The sequence below is a fragment of the Coloeus monedula genome (assembly GCF_965178545.1).
Source record: "Coloeus monedula genome assembly, chromosome: 7".
Lineage (NCBI taxonomy): Eukaryota > Metazoa > Chordata > Aves > Passeriformes > Corvidae > Coloeus > Coloeus monedula.
Genome location: NC_138787.1, coordinates 20,574,303 through 20,595,551, shown reverse-complemented (window position 1 = coordinate 20,595,551; position 21,249 = coordinate 20,574,303). Strand labels below are relative to the sequence as shown.

At 36.7% G+C, this 21,249-nt stretch overlaps 1 protein-coding gene across 1 annotated transcript in view; it reads left to right on the top strand.

The window, feature by feature from the left end:
* The window catches only part of MYO3B (myosin IIIB), a gene marked incomplete at both ends in the record, with an annotated part of 202,185 nt that overhangs the window by 18,427 nt on the left and 162,509 nt on the right, over positions 1-21,249 (top strand). Inside the window, 5 exons of the mRNA XM_082285588.1 lie at positions 3,501-3,684; positions 5,110-5,244; positions 8,438-8,542; positions 8,803-8,902; positions 12,873-12,949. Of these exons, the coding sequence (XP_082141714.1) occupies positions 3,501-3,684; positions 5,110-5,244; positions 8,438-8,542; positions 8,803-8,902; positions 12,873-12,949 (601 nt within the window). The remainder of the gene's footprint in view (positions 1-3,500; positions 3,685-5,109; positions 5,245-8,437; positions 8,543-8,802; positions 8,903-12,872; positions 12,950-21,249) is intronic.

The window sequence follows — 21,249 nt, the reverse complement described above, 5'->3', positions numbered from 1 at the left end:
TCTTTAAAGGTAGAAAAACGTTGCATGCACATTTGTCTGACTGCCATTTAAGTTAGTCTGTCATGCCTGGTCTGATTTAATTTGTTCTGATGGTACAGGTTTACAAAATAGAAGAAGTCAGGTGTTATGAGAGAATCATGAAATTTACTTTGATGGGGAATATATCTTTTCATGAATAAAAGAAAGAAACAGTGTCAGTGTCTGAAGCCTGTTAATAAATATGTGTCTTATCTTATTGTTTGTCTTGGTTGGTCAGCTTTTTCAAGATTTATTTTAAGTTACTATCTCTGCTTAAAAGAAAAAAATCATGGTATTTGTCCCAGTTCAAGCCTCAGAGCAGCTTGAGTAGACTCCATCAGGTTGTCCTTACTTGTGCTTTCATTCTGTCTTTTCCCAAGTATGCAAAACAGGTTAGAGTGCTAGGGGCTTGTTGATGCCATGTAGTCATGCCTCAAATTGCGTAAACACGTGCAGTCTCAAATAGCTTTGTGTAATATGTTCCCTATCCAGTAGAGTTAATTGCCAAAGTGTAATTTTTCAACATCTGGTGTGGGCTATTTTGCTTGCCTTCAAGGAACAAATTTAACCACTGAGAAGTTTTCTCCAACTGATGGCAGAAATACTTTTAATTGGTAAGTCCCTAGTATGTTGAGGCTTCCTCTGGGGAGAGTGTTGCTAAGTTTTTTACAGCTAGAAGCCACTCCTGGTACATCACTTCAAAACCCAGAGATGTGTGAGGCCTGATGTGAGGGGAGTAAAAGGAGAAATTTCTTCCTAAATAAATTTCAGCTGCAGTATTTTAGTGTTAAGATCTTCTGAATGTGTGGTTGTTGCAGAAGTGGCTGTGTTCATACACAACTTTTCACTGTATTAAAAAAAAAAGTGAATGGAAGCCTTTGTTAAAACAAGGATGTTTTATTTTCTGAAGCTCAACAAATCAGGAAATAGAAAAAGAAAAGCACAAACTTACTTTACAACTTCAGCCTTTCCCCATAATGTTTACATTTTGTGGTGGTTTCAGGTTTTTTAAATCCAGATTTTACATTATTGAAGATAATAGCAGATACTGGTTTTTTTGCTTTTTTGTACTGTAAAACACTGACTTCTGTTGTAGGAATGCAATAATATCATAGAGGCAAAAGGTGCTTTCACTGATGACAGGTGTAGAACCTTACATAGACAGGTGTTGCTTTAGTTCAAGAAGAGACTGTTTTGGTTTAAACAGAAGAGGTTTGTGGTACATATTTCACATCTCTGATTCCATGTAATGCATATGCTATCTGTAAGTGCTGTCGTGTTATCACAATGCATAAGAATGCTCACTAAAGTTTTTCTTTGGTCCTCCATCATGACTCCATCTGTAAAAATTGTGCATTAGACTTTATTTTGCCAGCACTGTCTTCTGGTATAAAGAAATGTTAATGTGTTTTGAAAATTTGGATATACCATTTTAAGGGTTATGTTATTCAGAACAAGAGCAGGAAATGACATTTCTTTTTTTTTTTCGAAGGAAAAAACTTATTTATCCACAACAGCTGCTTGGAGGGACACATCATAATATTATGTTGCTACAAAGAGTGCCATGCCTCATCTTCTGGCAAATCTGTGTGATAGGGTACTTGTTTTAGTGACAGAGAACTAAATATTAGTCTGTCTCTGTTTACCTTGTAAGGTTGTATCAAAGCTATTCCAGTCTATTCTCCTCTGTTTCTTTGCACGTGAATGTCTGAAGCATTTCACCTAAAGCATTAAAACCATGTGTTCAGTACGTTGTTGTGTTGGGGTTTTGTTGTGAGGTGCAACTGTTCCCTTGTTTGGATTCTCCACCACCCCCCCCGCAAGCAAACCTTGTTCTTAAGGTTGGTTTATCAGGAGCTCCATATCTGTGGCTGCTGTTTCAGTGTGTGTAGTACTGATTTCAGAGAAGTCTTTCACCTGACCTGCTTCTCTGATGACATGCCAAGTATGTGTGTTCAGAATGCTGTGCTTTATTTGCAGTGTATTGGATCAAATATTGAGAAGCTGTCCTAATAACTTACATTATTATAACAGATAAATGATATTGATTCTAGCTTTTTTTTTTTTTTAAACTCACTCCCCTTTTTTTTTTTCCTTCTTTTTTTTTTTTGGCCTTCTTTGGTTTAGAGACCAAAGCAATTTAATACATTATTTGGCATCAGCTTTGGTGCAAATACAGTTTTACCAAGAAGGGAAATACAGGTTTTCTCTATTCAGTTGTCACTGATGCTAGAAATGATGAAGAGGTAAGACAGCAAGTTTTAAAAATTATTTCAGGGAGATTTGCAGATATCAGGTATGCTTAGAAAGAAGTGGCTCAAACCTTAAAGTTCTAAGTGTATGTTTGATGTGCTTGTTGATCCCTCTCCAAAAATTTTGAATGTTGCCTTCAGTTCCTTTTGTCACAGTCACACTCTTATGATTGGATACACTTGGACTTTACATCTTCTGGTTAAGCATACAGATAGCTAATATACCTACTGACAGCCACCAAATGGGCAAACAATTTTCTTTCTTAGGGAAACCATCAACCAGTGAGCTTCCCTAATGGTGATTAATATAGGAAGGTTAAGTTAATCCCATCTTAAACTTCATCTTTCCTTTCTATAATTCCAGTTCAGGGACAAGACATATCTTCTCAATACTTGAAATGAAATCCTAAAATGGTATTGTCATTTTCCTAATCACTAGAATTTACCATGTATATAATCCCAGGGTGGGAAGGAGCCCTTTGCATAGGCTGCAGTGATCCATTTGCAGCAGGATACACTCAGGAGTGTTTGGGGAAACAAGTCCCCTGACCTGGAGATCTTCTGGAGGTGTTCAGCCAGTGTAACAGACCATAACAAACTCTGACTGGCACACAGAGAGAGAGACAAGTGCAATTGTTGAGAAACATCTCAAGAGTGATGGATCACCCCAGTGATGTACCTGTTGCCTATTTTCAAGTTGACTTGTATTTTATGATACCAGCCAGTCCAGTCTTAACTTTTGTTACTTATATGTAGCCCTGTTGTATATATGTCACATATAATGAGGCTATACCTACTGAATGCCTGTCTGGCAATCTCCAGGGAGAATTACACAAATTTATGTAAAAACCCTGACATGGCTCTTTAAAGCATCAGAAATAGGGCCTCATTTCATGAGCTGTGTTAATTCAGTTGTGTAAAATGTCCAATAGAAGAGTGTGCAGTAGAGGGAGGAGTATATTTTTTCAGAACTTGTTAAAATGTGCTTAGAATGGTGCTGCATATGGGCAAATAATGCACTAAAGAAAGGAAAGAGAAGTGGTCTCCAGAGTTTTCTTTCCATTCTTTTCATTGAGTGATCTTACTTTTTTGTTTGTTTGTTTTCATTTGTGATTCTATCTGTATTTCTTCTTAAATTAGGACAATATTTGATTTCTTTATCATAAGATGCCTTCTCTAGAAGAGTTACTTAGGGCTTCCCACTGTATGTATGTCTGCTTTATTTTCCAGGAAGCCATTGTATGGATTGTTTCAATATAATTCCAGTATGATTGGACTAGAATCATTAGCCGATCCCTCAGATACCTGGGAAATTATAGAGACTATTGGGAAAGGCACTTATGGTAAAGTCTATAAGGTTGCTAATAAGAAAGATGGAAGCTTGGCAGCAGTAAAGATTCTGGATCCAGTCAGTGTAAGTAAAAAATATTAAATTGTAACTTCAGTGTTAATTTAAAAGAATTCTCAGAGTTGAAATGTAAATCAAATGTGTAAGATATTGAGGAAATCCAGAAGGGAACGATTTTACAGAATGCATTAACAGAAGAAGTTTAGTACCAGCAACTGAACCACACAAAATTTCATCATCTTATTTGAGGACAGCATTTGCCTTGTTTCTATTTTAGATCTGTGTAATTCTTTTGCTACAAATTTAGTTATCTTTGCTTGGAGCATGCAAATTATGAGTAGGCACAGAGGCATTCCTTATAGGGCCTACTGTAGCAGGGAAAATACAAGATGCTGTTAACCATAATGTTCTTGTTCTGTTCTGTGTACTCCCTAAAAGAATTACTTTTCCCATCATAGAAACACTGTGAACTTTATGATATTTTAGAGTTACCTTTTATAAGCAGGTAATAGTATGAGGCAGTAGTTGAGATAGAAAGAGAAGAGCACATCCCAGATCCTCAGAGGTAGTTCTGTGTCAGATCTGGCTTTAGTGGGTATTAAATGCCTAGCTTCCCATGAGAACCAAGGCCTTAGGTTTCAATAGAAGATTTAACTGGCAGCTGTTCAGGTTGGATCAAGCTGGAGTTTGATCATGACAGCTGGGCTAAAATATTTACTAAAAAATGTTATGTTTCTGTCATCAACCACTACTGAAATTCATGGTGGTTTTCTCTTGTATAAATCTGAGGAAGGCCCAAGCTTAAATTTTCTAATAGTCAAGTCTGTGCAGAAATAAGGCAAGTTTCAGTGCTTAAGCACTGAGTCGTGGCCTGTATGCTGGAATGAACAGTATTTTGTAATTGTCACAGAATTCTTCCATTAATAAATACCTACTAACCTTTTCTTATTTCATGGGTGGTTGTTTTGTCTCTCTTTCATTATTTCTGGTGTATGTCTTTCATTAGAAGAATGTATTTGGTTTTATTGATGGCCTGTTTGAGGTTTTGTGAAATTGTTCTCTGTTTAGTCCTATCTGATGACCATAGAAAAAACAATAAATCAAAGGTTCATGTATTTACCTTTAGCTCACATGTTAAAAACATGCTTGATTTAAAACACATTAAAAGTCATATATGTGTAAATTTCTTAGACAACTGAGCAGAGTTAAGTATAATTTTTAATTTACTTGTTGAGTATATTATGCACTGAAAGAATTCTTGAAGAACAGCTGCTTGATTTACAGCCTTTTTTGTATGTAAGAAAAGCACAAGTGGTGCAATTCTGTGTGCATTAAATGTCCTGTATAGTGTACTTTAAGCTGCATTAAAGTAAAACTATTTAAAAGTACAAAGTAATTAAAAAATAGTTCTTTTTATCCATGAGAATTTGTTCTTGCTTTATTGGGAGTCACTGTCTTTATATCTTCTGTATGTTTGTGTTTTTTATTTAGGATGTAGATGAAGAAATTGAAGCTGAATATAATATTTTGCAGTTTCTTCCCAATCATCCTAATGTTGTTAGATTTTATGGGATGTTTTACAAAGCAGATCAATATGTGGGAGGACAGCTCTGGCTAGTACTTGAGGTAAAAATGTTTTGACAATATTATGTCTTACTTTTGCAAATGTGGTTGGGTTTTTGTTTGTTATTGCTAAAGGAGTCACAGTCTTTCATGATTTTCTGATAGATGATGTGTGGTAGCCTACTGTTGAAAATCACATCCAAACTTAAAATTTTGTTTACTAGGGAATGGTCTTGCATTTAATTTCTGTTTGAATTGCTACATTCTGCCTCTAAAATAAGCAAATCCTTTTGGTTTTTTCGTGTTAGAGGAAGCATTAGATAAGACCTTTATCTAAACTTTTGGGGAACTTGGGCATTTGAGGGGAATGCAAACAATGATGAAATAGTGGCATGGAGGGTAGTTAACAAATAAGCTGCCTACTGCAAAAGTGAACAGAGAAAGAGTAATGGGAAAGTGTTTTATGGTAATTTTAAACTAGAAGCTAGTTGTTGTTGGAAATCTAGCAACAGAAATGCCTTCTATTAACTCTTTGTGTTCAGTGGCAATCAGTATTCTTACAATGTCAAATGTATTTTGGTGGTCTTGTTTCCAGTTAAGTGACTGCCAAAGGTGGTTGTGAAATGAGGGTTTCATTCTAGGCTTTATTGATGCAGACCTCTGCACAGGCAGTTACTGCTCTGGTGAGCAGTAACAAACCATTCCGACCTTTCTTTCTTTCACAACTAGACTGGTAGAAGCTAGGATTCACTTTTTAATTATTGTTCTAGAAATTCCACTCCCTGTCCTTGAATGATGACTAGAATCAGAATAGGGAATCTTTATTTCCACTACAAGTTGTGGAATCCCAACAAACCATCGAACTTTTATCTACTGGAGCAGTATGTAGCTTGAATGAGAACTTCTGAATATGTTTTCCTCTTAAATTTCAGTAACGATTAAAAAGAGACCTTAGTATTTTTGATTTGGCGTTGGGTTTTTTGTATGCATGCTGGCTTTGTGTTGAGTATGGGCTTGGTTTCCTATGTGTTTTCTTTTTTATAGAAGAGTCTTGTCTCTAAAGATCCTCCAAGTGCCAAATGACAAAATTTTATAGAGCAAAATATTTAATAAAATTGAATGTAGAATTTGAGCAAGTTGTATGTGTGCATAAACTTTATAAATTAAGTATGTGCATTTCAAGTGGGTTTTGGTGCACATAATCCAAAGATTCGAAGAAATTTGATGTTATCAAAATGGTATTTTCCTTACATGGAAAAATTTACCAGACAAGCCAAACTATTCCTTGCCTTGGAATTTACAGCAGATTTATGTATGCATAGCAGTGTCTCATGTTATTATAAATTAATGACACATTTTCAGTAAAAGGGAATATACAAACTATTGAGACTTTGATCCATGAGTCTTTGATGAAATACATTCATTTGATGTGTGGCTTCCAAAATTTGTAATAAAAAGGTGGATTTTTTTTTCCTTTAGGCAGAATTTTGCCTTGTTTACTCACAAGCAGTACCTTACTTTGATAAATGCTTGTGATGAGGAAGGTGGCAAAAGTGGACACTTTAAGTGTTTTTATGATGATGGAAGTCTTGGACAACTGTAGAGCAAACTTCTCTACTTTTCCATTCAAATGTGCATCTCTCCACCTTTTAAAGTATTAACATTAGGTATAAAGTGGTAATGAAGTTTTCAAATTCATTTTGTTCTAGCTCTTTGCTGGAGTGTCAAGAATAGTGCCACAGACAGCTGCAGTAGTGTTTGTAGGATTTATTTTTGAGTCAGTCATTCATTTAACATACCCTACCAGCCAGCTGTCAGTCTGTGTTATTTTTCAGCCGCAACCAGCTTGGGGTTTTTTTGAAGTTAGGGCATACTCTTATATATTTTATTTGCAGGCTAGAGATAAGTTTAATATAGCCTGTCTAAACAGAACATTTAACACAATGAAAGCAATAAGAAGAAAACTTTGACTTAATGACTTGTCAGCAAATGGTTAACCATGGGAAAAAAAACATGCACTTTTATGTAAATACATACAAGGGTTGATATTGACCTGAATGCTTCCACAAATTAATTAAAGATAAGAAAAAAAATCCCTACTAATAAACTGAAAAATAAAGTCAAATTCCTGCAGAGCTAATCAATGTTTTAAGTGATGAAGTTTTGCTTCAAGGTCCTTGCCATGAACTAAAACTTCTAGTCTAGTGAAATTTTTTTGATGCAAGGGGAATTAGTAGCAAATTAAGGAAAGTATTAGCATATAACAGAAATCAGTGGTTGAACTGATGCACAGTTCATATAAGCTGTTTGATAGATGCAGATCTTGAGAGTTTGTATAACTTTGTACTGTTCTCCTGATTTATGCTGCAGTTTTTTAAACTGATAATGTAAATGAACTTGTGTTGAAATGCATGTGATTCTCTGGCAGAAACGTTGGTAAGAGTGCTGGCCAGAAAAACAGGCATAGAGGAGAAAATTCAGTGAAAGAAAAGCAGTCAGTTCTCCCATCTTTTTTTTTTTTTGGTCAAACAATTATGAATATGAAGGTAATAAAAGGAAAGAGAGAGGAGAAAGGATAGATAACAGTACCTGTTGAGAATGGCATGGACAGTAAACTAAAGGTGTGGATGAGAACGTATTTACTAAGATTCTAATTTTACTTTTTCTCCTTCTCTTTTGATATTTGGCAGCCCATTAGTAGAAAATGCTCGGAAGAAGGTTCTTTTCTGGATTAGAATGTTTCTCTGTTGTTGACAGCACATGGCATCAAATCTTAGTATAAAATATGGCTTCTGTCTATTTTATATTGCCTGCCATCAGGAGCACTGATGGAGTGAAAGTTTAAAATGACTAATTTGTTGCTTCCCAGTTATCAAGAGCATCAATCTTTGCTGTCTGGCCTTTGCACAATAGGATTTTTTCAAAAAGACAATGCATGTGCTGTTGTGAAAATACTCAAATAATGTAAATTGGATTTATAAATCCTCTTTTAACACTGAAATACAGTCCTGTTTCTAATATTTTTTTTAGTTGCATTTTATAAATTACACTTTATAATTTTCAGTTTTTGCTTACCTCCCCACACTCAGGCTGCTGTGATTTATTATTAACATCACTAATAAAAGGAGGGGTTTTTTTCCCAGACTTGTGTTGTAGCACAGTTTTGCATGGTAGGTGTTTATAGCCTAAACAAGTATAGTGAGTAACTGAGGACTTGTCTTGCTTTTTTTTCCCTCCTCACAATTCCCCTTTCCAGCTGTGCAATGGAGGTTCTGTCACAGAGCTTGTCAAAGGCCTGCTGAAGTGTGGCCAAAGGTTGGATGAAGCTATAATCTCATACATCTTATATGGTGCTCTCTTGGTAAGGATGTTCATTGGGCTTGTAATGACAGCAGAGGGTGCAATTTACTTATCACATACATGTATTTTCCATTTATAAAGTATGGTAATGTTAACAATATTACATGGGCTGTTATAGCAGCAGGGGTTGTATAAAGGCATGTAATCCAGTGGACAGGTGTTTCTGTAGAGTATGTACAGATTTTCTTCATTACATTCCCTAATAGGGTAATTGTTTTTAAATAAGGGAGTAAACTTATTTTTGTTACTGCTGGTATATAGGGCCTTCAGCATTTACACAATAACCGGATCATTCATCGTGATGTGAAAGGCAACAACATTCTCCTGACAACAGAAGGTGGAGTCAAGCTCGTTGACTTTGGTAATGACCACTTCCCCTTTGTTTTCTTGATACATGCAGTTTAGCCAAAGGCGTCTGTTTACTTTCCCCTGGGAAGGCAGAATGTCACAGCGAGAGACGTTTTCAAAAGCATACTCAGAACTATTTTAAGAAGGAAAAATGCAAAGGAAACCGATTACAGCAGGAATAAAAATCTGGCTAAAAATCAGTAATAGAGTTTTAACTTTCAAAAGCTTAAACATAATTTAATAATTTTTAAAAGTTCTGAAGGTAACGTTTTATTTACAAAGTTCGTTTGCATTTCAGAAGAAATGTCAGTTTCAGGAATTTAAATTTAGATATTCTATCTTTTGCATATGAAAAGGAAACATTGTTTCTGTAATGGCTTTTGATAGCCTTAAGCATGTTTTTTCCCCTCTGAGCAGAAGGTAAAATAGTCCCTTGGGTCCAAAACCAACATCCATTTAATTTGTGATTATTGCTCTTAGATTTGAGCATTGCCAGTCTGGGAGCATCATAAGAAACAAGAAGGAGAAAGGGAGGGAGGCTGATAGAAAGGGACTTGGCAATAGATTTAAAGTCAGTTCAATTTTTTTCCCTTTGAGCGTGCACATAGAAAAATAAATAAATGCTTTAGTCCCTCAGATATGTATGCAAGGGAGTGGACAATTTTATTAAAGGTAACAGAAGCAGATTATTGGTAGTATGATTTATTAATGAAACCATATAATGCATAAGGTAATCACCATTGAAAATAGTGTTGTGTGAATAATATGTTTGTTTAGCAGTGCATGAAGGTAAAGAAAAATGTTCACAAAATGAGAGTAGGGTAAAATGGTATGTAAAAAAATTCTGCAAATAATAATATTCTTTAAAAAATCCTAAAATATTAAATTTATGCAGTGAAAAGAAAATTGTGTACTGATGATGGCATGGTATTACAAATTTAACGCACATATGTAGTGGAGATACTAAAGTGAGCTGGCACACCGGAGATGCCTTAGTATCTTCTAGGGACGGAAATTCATTATTTTGAATTGTAAAGGCAGCAATTAAAATAGTGCTAGGAGAAACATATTACCTGAAGCAAAATTTGGAGTGAGTCCCTGACCTAGTACAAGAGAGGAAGATCCCTTCACATTTGGGGGGATTTTGGCAGTCTGATCTTTGTTTTTACTCCATTATGGGAAAAGCTGGTTTTTCTTGCCAAAGCAAAATGTTATTATCAGGTGTTTTAAAGGCTTTAGAGACAGATCAGTGTGCTGCAACCCCAAGTAGCACATTCAAGGAAACTGAGATTCCCAGTCTTTCTGGTGTTCCGTGGGTCTCTCTGATTCCACATTTAGGTTTCAGGGGTTTTCTCCTACTTTTTAAGTTATGACAGTAGCATAACAACAAATATGACAGGTTGAGAAAAAAATGAGACTTAAATCTTGAGTGTTCCCTACTGCTTAACAGTTAGGAAATGCCAAGAAATGCCCACATATCTATGGGCTTTCTGACTAAAGAAGTATCAGGTGCCAAGCTTTTATTAAGTTACTATTGACGCCTTAAGAGGCCTCCTAGAAACAAAGACTAGACAGCAGTAAGGGAATAAAAGTAGGTATTTATTTGAAGGGCCTTCAAAGGTACCCCCTGGGGAGCCAGAGGCTACTGCCAAGATGGACCCCCAGGATGGATGACAGGTCATGAGTTCTTCACTCTTTTATAGCTTTGATTCATTTGCATAGCAGGGTTAATTCTCCAATTAAATCTTCAGTTTTCCCCTCAGCTTAACCCACCTTAGTGGCTCTTTGGTTTATACTTTTGGGCCTAGGACCGCCTAAGTGTCCTTGAAGAGCAGACCCAGAGAGGCTTTGTTATGTCTACCTAGCAGGAGAGCAGAAATTAACAGGCTACAAGAAGCTTTCAGAGTTGCACACTAAGCAGTAGAGAATTTGAAAAATAAAAAAGTTGAAACCTAAGGCATCCCTATTTTTCCTGTCTTGTCCACTGCTGTAGCCACAGAAGGGTCTCTGGGAATGATTTAAGACTGAGTCACAGGTGATATTGTTTGTAGAACTGTTTTGTCTCATTTTTTTACAGAAAGTGGAAGAGAAATAGTGAAATTGCAAGGAGTTCAGGAAGAGCAGGGACTCACAGTTGAGACAGTTAATGGCATCAAATTGGAGATTATTCTTGCTTCTGCCAGTGTTTCTCTGTGATGCTGGAGGGTCACTTACATCAAGCTCTGTTTCTCATTTTCCCAATAGCCAGTTTGAAACATCTTGTCCTCCTTTGCAGAAGAACTGTGTGTTCTTGAACTGCAGCTGAGATCTATTATAGATCTACTAGAGGCATGTGGAGTGCCTGAAAACTGAAAGATCTCAGATTAAGTACCCAAACACAGTGGATGCTTTGGATATTTTTAGGTTAATCCCTGGAACTAATAATCCTCTGCCATTTTGTGGCAATGTTAAGCAGATTTATTGTTTGATGAGTGGGGAAGGAAATATGTTAAAAGAAAAAGAAAATAATAATTTTAAATTTAGTTTGGGATTGGATATATTAAATAAGTAATGAGAATTCAAATCAGTGGGGTTAAAAAAATTAAATTATGACTTATTCAGTGAATACTATCCATTCTATCCAGAGAATAAGACAGAATCTCGATGAAAAAAAAGGTGCTTCATATTCAAGGCTGTGCATATGGATATTAGGTCACAAGAGAGGGTTACACAGATATCTTTGAGGCTTTACTTTCCTTTACTGCATGACTTTACAGCTTGTTTTTTCAATGTAACACACGTTTCTTCCCTCAATTTCTATCGACAGCATTATATATTTGAATAAATGATGGTCACAGTAAATTGACCCAAAATGCCTCCAACTTATCATTAATTTATGCTCCCGCTCTCCCTCTCTCAGTTCTTTGGTATTCTGCACTGTTTTGGAATATCCCTAGATAGCGGCTATGAATTAAGCTGGCTGAAGAGAGATCACAGTGAAATGGACAGAGGCTTGTTGTATGTCCTAGCCATTAACTGTTTCACAGCAGTATTCAGGAAATCACTGAAGACCTGCAATTACACTGAAAAATTAAAAACAAATATAGAATTTAATGTTGGAATCAGAAGTCAAATAATTTAACTTATGAATCTAAGTTTTTAAATTTATTGGCAGCAGTGAAGGTATATTATGTGTTTCTGCTCATTTTTGTCTCTGGGTAATGCCAAAAGAGCAAACCACTGTGGCTTTTGTTTTTAAAAAATGTTAAAGCAAAAGATATTTCTAAATCAGTATTGGCTTTGTGTCACCTCATTGGAATGCTACTGATCTGAACTCATTCAATTATATGTCGACCAGAGCAGAGAAGATTTGCTGTCGAAGTTCATTCTGATTTGTTAAATCAGAGTGTTTGATTGCACTCTAGTTCATTCTTTTGGTTTTTTTCAGTTATACTTCAGTAGTCCAGCCCCAGTCAGCAAAGCTCTGAAGCTAATGTTTTGGTTTATGTGCTTAATTCCCTAAATACAAGCTGCAGTGTGAGCTTGAGCTTCTGAGCTTTCCTCATTAGGGAAAGATTTAAGCAAGTGCATAAGTGTTTTTGTTTTGTTGAACAGGAGCCTCTGCAAGTATGCTAGTGAACAAATCTCCAGCCAGTTCGGGCAGTAAATTTGTGAAACAGAAGTCAAGTTGTAATTTTAATAGTTACCATTTATACATATGAAAATAGCAGAAAGAAACCTGGGATATTTATGTGACAATGGAATTTTTGATTTTGAATGAAAGGGCTTCAAACTGAGAGTCATTCACAAAAAAAAAAATCTCTCAGAAACTCTGAAGAAAACAACAAGCTGAAATTGATCAAACAAATAATTTGCCCCTACTTTGGCCAGGCATTCTGCAGCTGTGCTCACACGTTTGGGTTTTGTTTTCAAGATACTTGAAATAAACTTACCAAAATGACAATTAATTTGAAGCCAAGTTTCTTTGATCTGTTTTGTTGCAGGTGTTTCAGCCCAGCTCACCAGCACACGGCTGCGTAGAAACACCTCAGTGGGTACACCCTTTTGGATGGCACCTGAGGTAGGCAGATGTGCCTGTCTGGGTTTTCTCCATTCATTGCAATACACACTTGGTTGCCACTTCCCCACAGCAGGAGGGGGTCTTTTCTTGCCTCCCTTATGGCTGTCTTTCTGCTTTACATCTTGTCCTCTGTTCAGTAAAAATAATATACTATTAGAGTATATTATTTTGGATTTCTAATAATCGTTTTCTTCTCTGTAGTGTTTCCATAAAAGTACAGAAAATCTACAAGTAACTGAGGGTCCTGACAATGTTATGACTTTCCAGTCAAATATTGTTTGTTTTGGGATGCTCGTCCATTGTGTAAATACGGACTGGGGGGAGAAGGAGGAATTCCTTCTTTCCCTTCTTTCCAGTCTTGCTATAGTCTTGCACACTGCAAACCCCTGACTGACCTATGTGTTCTTTAACCTTAATTATTGACTGGGGACCTTTAAACTCAGACACATGGGCTAATGTAGATTAAAAAATGGAGAAAAATAGTATACAGGTAGCTTAGCCCATATTCGAGTATCTTAGACCCTATTTTTACGTACTGCTACCCAGATGTAACCCTTTGTCTTCTATTACATGAAGCTCTAAAAAGTTTTAACACATTGTTGAACAGAAGTCCCATTTGTACTTTACCAAATTTTGGGGTGAAAGATATCAATCTTTGCCCCCACTGCTTTAAGGAACACAAAGTACTTCTGAAAGATAAGGATTATGAAATCTAAAAACAAGTATTGAAACAGGAGTGATCTGTTTATTTGTAAGTTGTTCAGCCTTTGTAACAGTACAAGCCTCTTTTCTGTTGAAGGCCATATGAAGTTTGGGGAATTTAGAATGGAATTTATATCCATTACAAATACACACAGGTCTATTTCTGTATGTCAGAGTTAAAAGTATTGTGCAAACATTTGTTTTAAAACATTTCATACATTTTATGGATTTGTTTTTATTGCTAAGGAAGGCTGATTACAGCTGAGCACAGAAAAGACGCTGCTGTAAAGGGTCTAAAATTGATCTTGCACAGTCTCACAAAGAATGGTTGATATTTCACCATCTCCATAACAACCAGTTTACGTCACAAAGGAGACAGAAGATACCTTAGAAACCACTGTGCAAGCATTATTTATGGAATCACCTTGGGTGGAGACATTTCTAAAATGAGACCTCTGTAAAACTCTTCTCTAGATAATAATGGACATATTATGGAGGATTTTTTTGAATGTGGATTATTATAGGTTATTTTTATGATACTGTTTTGCTTGAATAATTCCCATCAAGGGCAATAATAATACCAAATTTATTTTCCCTTCTGTGTTGAAAATACTTATTCTCATGGCAAAAAGCCAAAGAGATAGCAGATGTTATGATCTGAAAAATTTTGACCTAAAGATACAACACACATGTAACCAAGGTGTGTTACGTACGCAGCACATCAAACAGGAACAGGAATAGCTTTGAATACTTACTGTTTTGAAAATAATCTGTTGAAAGAACCAACCCAGTACCATATACATAGTAACCCATATCACATTTATATGCCTGTGTGAGATGTGCCAGGTTTCATAGGTGTACCAATCTGCAAAACAGCTGTAAGATGCTTAGATATCCATTATGCTGTTGTTGAAATGGCTTTTAAATAACAGGTTGCATAACATACTTGCTCAAGTCACTGCAGTTGCTCATATAAATGACAGGTTTCAAGTGATGTGCAAGATGCAATTTACTTTTATTTCTGGGGAGATCTTTCTGGTATTTTTAAAATATGCATCCAAATTTTTATGTGAAAGATGGAATATTAGGACTGCAATAAAATGAAAAGGTGTGCATGGGTAACAGTTTATTAGGAAGAGTGTTCTAGATGAGATTCTAGTGAGATCAGTAAACACTAGAAAGATTTAATTCGGGTTTTTGCACTCATTTGTGAAAAAACATCCTGCCTACAGGTTTTTGACCTTTAGGATAGAATAGAATTTATGTCAAACCCAAAATATCATAAAATAACTGAACAGGAATGAAGTATTACTAATCAGAGAAATAGAATGAAGACTTTTTTTTTTTTTAAATTGGACTTTATCTACATGTGAAACACAGGTGCCTTGGTCAATGCAAGCAATGATGGGATCTCATCTGGCAGTGAGAAAGATGGATTTAATCTGAAGCGGGAATGAAGAGGGGAGATGAAAAAGTTTGCCTTGCAGGAAGAGACTACAGTAGTGTTTCAGAGTAGAATAAAGCTGACAGGAAATATTTTCCAATGTAAACCCCAGGAAAATAAAATCTGGAGAAGAATGATGGAGAATGTTTTAAGATGACAGATAGGAATAATTAGATATAAGCAGGAGACAAACACACTGGAAAACTGGAATCACTAGATCAGCCTGGGTCATGAACAGTCTGTAAAATGAAGCAAACCGTATTTTAAGTTTGCAAAACATATCAAAGGCATGGTTACTTGAAATATGGCATGGTACTTGAAATAGCAAAAGTTCCTAGGAAAATAGCAGTGATTGAGGGTGGCGTAAGGAAGGTTCAGTGTTCTTACTGGCAGTACTCAAAGCAGCAGCTGAACATTTTTGAGTGACTCAAGCACCTTGGCTCCTTTTTTTCTGATGACTCTGAGGCTTGTGTAGCAGTGTCAGGACAAAAAAGATCTGTCTGAGCATTTGTTTTGAGCAGAGCTTGTGATTAACAAAAATTTTGCTGAAAAATGAAAATACAGGTAAAAATTAGGCTTTGAGGAAGCAACAGAGGAACATGACAAGGGTAAGTCAGTTTGAGAGCAGCTTTAAAGTAGATTCACTGAAAATTAATAATAGTTGTTTAACCTAATTAATACTGTTTTATGGTTACAGACATAGACTTTCAGAAACTGAAACACTGAATAGAAGCATACCAATAAAAGATAAGTCAGGATAGTGTTAGTATGTTTAAAGCTGCCTGTTAGCAAACAAGTTACCTAGAATCTGCTTCTGTTGTGCTGGAATAAATTGTGCTGTATGCTAGCAGGATAAATCAGATTTGAAGCTTTTGTACTGAACTGCCTTTACATCTGTGGTTCTAAGCAGTAACATTAGTCTTGTTTTTAACTTCCAGTGCATAACTGAACAAAATCTAGTTTAAATAGAATTGCGGATTTTTTTCCACACATATGATTACATTATCATGATCTAGCTGAAAACTTGACTCTTGAAACATGCTCAGTTAGAAGATCACAAAATAACAGAATCACAGAGTCAAGTAGGTGGAGAAGACCTCTGAAATCACTGAGTCCAACCTATGACCAACCATCATGTCAACTAGACCGTGGCACTGAGTGGCACATCCAGTCTTTCCTTAAGCACCTCTGGGGATTTTGACTACATGATCTCCCTTGGGCAGCCCATTCCAATATTTAATCACCCTTTCTCTGAAGAAATTCTTCTTAATGTCCAGCCTAAACCTTCCCTGACACAGCCTAAAACTATGACCTCTTGTCCTGGCTCATGTTGTCTTTGAAAAGAGGCTGATCCCTGCTTGGCTACACCCTCCTTCCAGGGAGTTGTAGAGAACAATAACGTCACCCCGAGCCTCCTCTTCTCCAGGCTAAACACCCCCAGCTCCCTCAGCTGCTCCTCACAGGACTTGTGCTCCACACCCTTCATCAGCTTCCTTACCCTTCTCTGGACACAGTCCAGCACCTCAATGTCCTTCCTGAACTGAGGGGCCCACAACTGGACACAGCACTCGAGGGGTGACCTCACCAGTGCTGAGTACAGGAGGACAGTCATTGTCCTGGCCCTGCTGGCCACACTATTCCTGATACAGACCAGGATGCCTCTGGCCGTCTTGGCTATCTGGGCACACACTGGCTCGTGTTCAGCTGCTGTTGACCTGCACCACCAGGTCCTTTCCCACTGGGCCACTTTCCAGCCACTCTGCCCCCAGCCTGTAATGCTGTATGCTTGATCTCCTCATCCAGATCATCAGTGAAGATATTAAACAGGACTAGGCCCAACACTGATCCCTGGGGGACACCACTGGTGACCAAACACCCACTGGATGCAGCACCATTCTCCACCATTCTCTGAGCCTGGCCATCCAGCCAGTTCTTAATTCAGTGAAGAGTGCACCTGTCCAAGCCACATGCTGCCAGCTTTTCCAGGAGTATGCTGTAGGAGATTGTGTCAAAGGACCATCACGTCCAAATAAACAACATCCACAGCCTTTCCCTCATCTACTAGGCAGGTCACCTGGCCATAAAAGGGGGTCAAGTTTATTGGGCGGGACCTGCCCTTCCTGCTGGCTGGGTCTGATCTCTTGGTTGTCCTATGTATATGCCATGTGATCACACTCAAGATGATCTGCTCCATGTACAGATATATGTACATGTTTGGCCCAAATTTAGTTTTAAGAATGGAAATAGAAAAAGATACTTGAAGTCAGAAAGAACTGGAGAGATGCTGAAGATAATTTAAAACTGCAGGGAATATGCTGTTATATTTTACTGATAACTGCTAAAAAAATGTTACTGGTGACTGTATACTTACATTTTAAAAAGAACATAATTAAAACAGTTGATCCTTTGAAGGATTAGGTGTTGAAATATGACATATGACACATGAGTAGGAAAGGATGTGACATTGTGGTAAAGGTATATGAATTCTGTAATAATGAGTTAACCAGAGGTAAAATCTTGGGTCTGTTTTCCTATTTTCAGAGATATTCAGATGTCACAGTATTATTTAAAGCTGTCTCAATTCTGTGTTTTGAATATTTGTTACCGTCCTGCCAGGAGGAAGTAATGATCAGTAAGACTGCGCCAGACAGTTTTCCTTTGTCCTGCTGAATCAAGGCATTCTCCTAGGATAAAATTCAGTACATCTGAGGATCAGAATAAATTTCCAAAGTGTTAGAACAGTAGGTGACTAGCTTAAATTGTCTTTATTTTCCCAATGTTCCTTTGTGTTCTTTTTAAACTTTAAATCTGATCATGTGTATGTGAAGTAAGTCTAATCCTGAAACAATGAATAATATTTGCATTGTTTCAGTATGAAGCTGTGTCTTTGCATATCTAATGAAAAATTAACAAAACTAGGTGGTAAGAAGGCACCCCAACAAATAACTTACATTAATATAGTTTAAAAATATACACAGAGAAAAATATAATTTTGCAAAAACTTCACAGCAACTTTTCTGCTGAAGTCAGTATTTATTATAGTAAGGGCTGTATTCAGGTCTTAGAATTTGGGAAAAAATTCATTTAATTGTAAATACATTTACTGTGTAGTTAAATACTGAATTGGGAAAACAGCATAGGAAAGATAAGCCCATCACTAACCTGGGCTTATTGAATCAGAATCATAGGTTTGGGTTGGAAGGGACCTTAAAGTTCATCTGTTTCCAGGTCCCCTGCCTGGGAAGGGACTCCTTCCACTTGACCAGGTTGCTCAGAGCCCATCCAACCTGACCTTAGACACTTCCAGGGATGGGGCATCCACAGCTTCTGTGGGCAACCTGTTCCAGTGCCTCACCATCCTCACAGTAAAGAATTTTTTCCTAATATCTCATCTAAACCTACTCTCTCAGTTTGAATCCACTCCCTCTTATTCTGTCACTGCATGTTTTTGTAAAAAGTCCCTCTCCATCTTTCATGTTTTTAATTAACTCTTAACAGGTACAGTGATACATTCCCGTGAAACAATTTAGTATAGTCTCATCTTGTCATATTTCAACCTTTTCTATTTGCCAGCCCTTTGCTTACATCAAGAGATTCAAGGTCAATTTGCTAAAATTAGCTTTTTGCATATGCACATTTTCACTATACTTTTAATTGCCAGCTAAGCAAGGAATTTTGTACATGCTGGTTTATAATGAACTGTAAGAATCTGCTAGTTAGTATAAATAGGGTATAGATTTAAAGGAAGTATATACACTTACTTTTTTACAGTGGAAAAGTATGCTTATTTTGTGATAAATAATATTATACCTTCTCTATTAAGGAAAGTTTTGAAAATATTTTAGCATCTTCCGTGAAAGTATACTAACAATTCTCTTACAGCTAATGATAAGAGATAGGTTATTAAATTAGCTCTTATTACAGTTTTTCAGTTTTGTGGTCTTTTTACCTTGTAAATTACAATAAATGAGAAAAGAGTGAAAGGATGATTTGCAAAAAAAAAAAAAAAAACCAAACACCCAAACAACTGTCCTTAGAAAAAACCTTTACAGATGGAAATAGACAAATCTGCTGCTGCTTTTATGGACCTTGTGTGTATCTGGCATCTTGATTAATTAACAGTGAAATATTTGAAAATTCCATGCATTTAAGAGGTAAAAATAATAAATGCAATCGATAAATGTCAAAGATAAGTAGCATTAAATAATTTGTCACATAGGTGATACTATATTAAGCCTAGGGTGAAAAGGAATTTCCCACTTGACATACATTATGAAATTACATCCTGTTTTTCAGGAGGTTAAGGTGCTGGGACACTGCAGTGTACTGGGAATTATTTTTAGGGAATATTAGCTGTCTTCTCAAAATGCAGCACTGGGTTTGAGTGCAGTGCTGTGGTTCATGTGGAGCTAGGTATAGGCATGCCAGAGAGGAACTACTGAAGTGTAAGTGTGGGAAGGCATGGGGGGAACAGTGGGAACAATTGCTCTAAATAGATAGGGCAAGACTGCATGGAACGACTGAGGGCCACAGAAGTGAAGTGATTTGCTTAAGAACTTACAGCAGATCAGTGGCAGAATGTGGGGTAGAATTAAGTCTCTAAATGGCTGCACGACTGAAATGCCTGTGACTCTGAGATGCCACCTTCTGAGAGCTGACAGATGATTTTTAAAAGATTTTTTTTGTGAATACAGATTTTTTTTTCTTTAAAGAAATAAAGGAAATTGCTGTTTCTGTCCTGGCTTTTCCCCTACTTTCTTCTTTTTCTGTGACTCTGAAACCGAAGCTTTAACAAACTGCTGTAGTAAGGAGTTATATTGAAGTTGAGTAAAGTCCAGAATGAAAGCAGTGGATGTAGAAAACTGAATTGGAATACAGGGGTTTCTTTAAAGGACATTATGTACAAGAGAGGCAGAGAGCACAACAGGACAGCACCAGCAAGCTCTTCTTCAAAAGCGATGTCTGGCAGAATGCATCACCTCCTCCTTTGACCCCCGGAGAACTGATCTCCACCTGGGCTAGCATGGCAGGAAGGAATTGAAAAGTACATGGCAGCTGGAGGAGATCTCAGGGAACAGTGCCAGTAACGTTGATGACATAGCCGTAGTCTTGTGAAGGGATGTGGAGGAGTTGCTTCTGTGTTGTTTTAACAGCTATGGAGGGGTTGTAAAGTTTTCATGTAGGGTGTTTAAAGATTTAAAAGACAAATCAAAACAACAAGCCCAAAACATCAGAGAAAATCAGTTCAAGACCACGTGGGTCTGCAGTGCGTTGCCTACATGAAGTATGTTTTCTTAGGAGGCTGGAGTTGGCTCTTAGTTTTTGCTTTCTTTGTGAAAGACTGTTTGAAAATATGTGTGAGGTGTGTAGTATATGTACTACTGCTCTGGAGTAAATGTGTGGATCAGAAGCAAAATGTATCAGTCCTATTATTATGAGCAGTATTGAGTTTGTGATGGTCTCATGGTATAAAAGCAAGATTTGTGTGCTTGAAAGCCTGTCTGTTTTTCCTTACTGTATCATTTGGTCCAATAAAAGGTATTACACTCCCCTACAAATGTAGCCTGTTGCCAGAGCAGTCTAATGGTCTCAGGAATATCTCCCTTGGGTGAGTTAAAAATAAAAATAAAAATTGATTACTCACAGCTGTTAAAGTTTGACTACTTGACATATAATTAATTTACAATGAATCAGTATTAATTGTTATAATTACTTATAGGACTTATTTTAAAAGTTATTTACTACTTATTTTGGTAACATTTGTAACAATGTAATAATTTTCTGATATACTATGGAAAAATTTGTATGATGGTACAAAATAAGGAACTGAAATCCAAATAAGAAAATGCAGGAATAGGGAACCAATTTCAAACACAAAATTGCTTTTTTTTAATTTATGAATGTGCTTGAAGAGTGGATTCAAAAGAGGGAAAGAGGAAGTGATGGACAGATAGAAATAGATAAGTATCACTTTGATTTGTCTAATTCAGTATCCCTAGTGCTGCTAAATGCTATCATGAAAGACTTTTTTGGTTTTGGTGCATAGGAATTAGAAGAATATTTAATATTGTATTTCCAATGTAAACAAATGAAGCTGGGTTTTATAGTGTCACATGGAGCCCAGAAGTTCAGTTGGCTTATTTCACTTGACTGG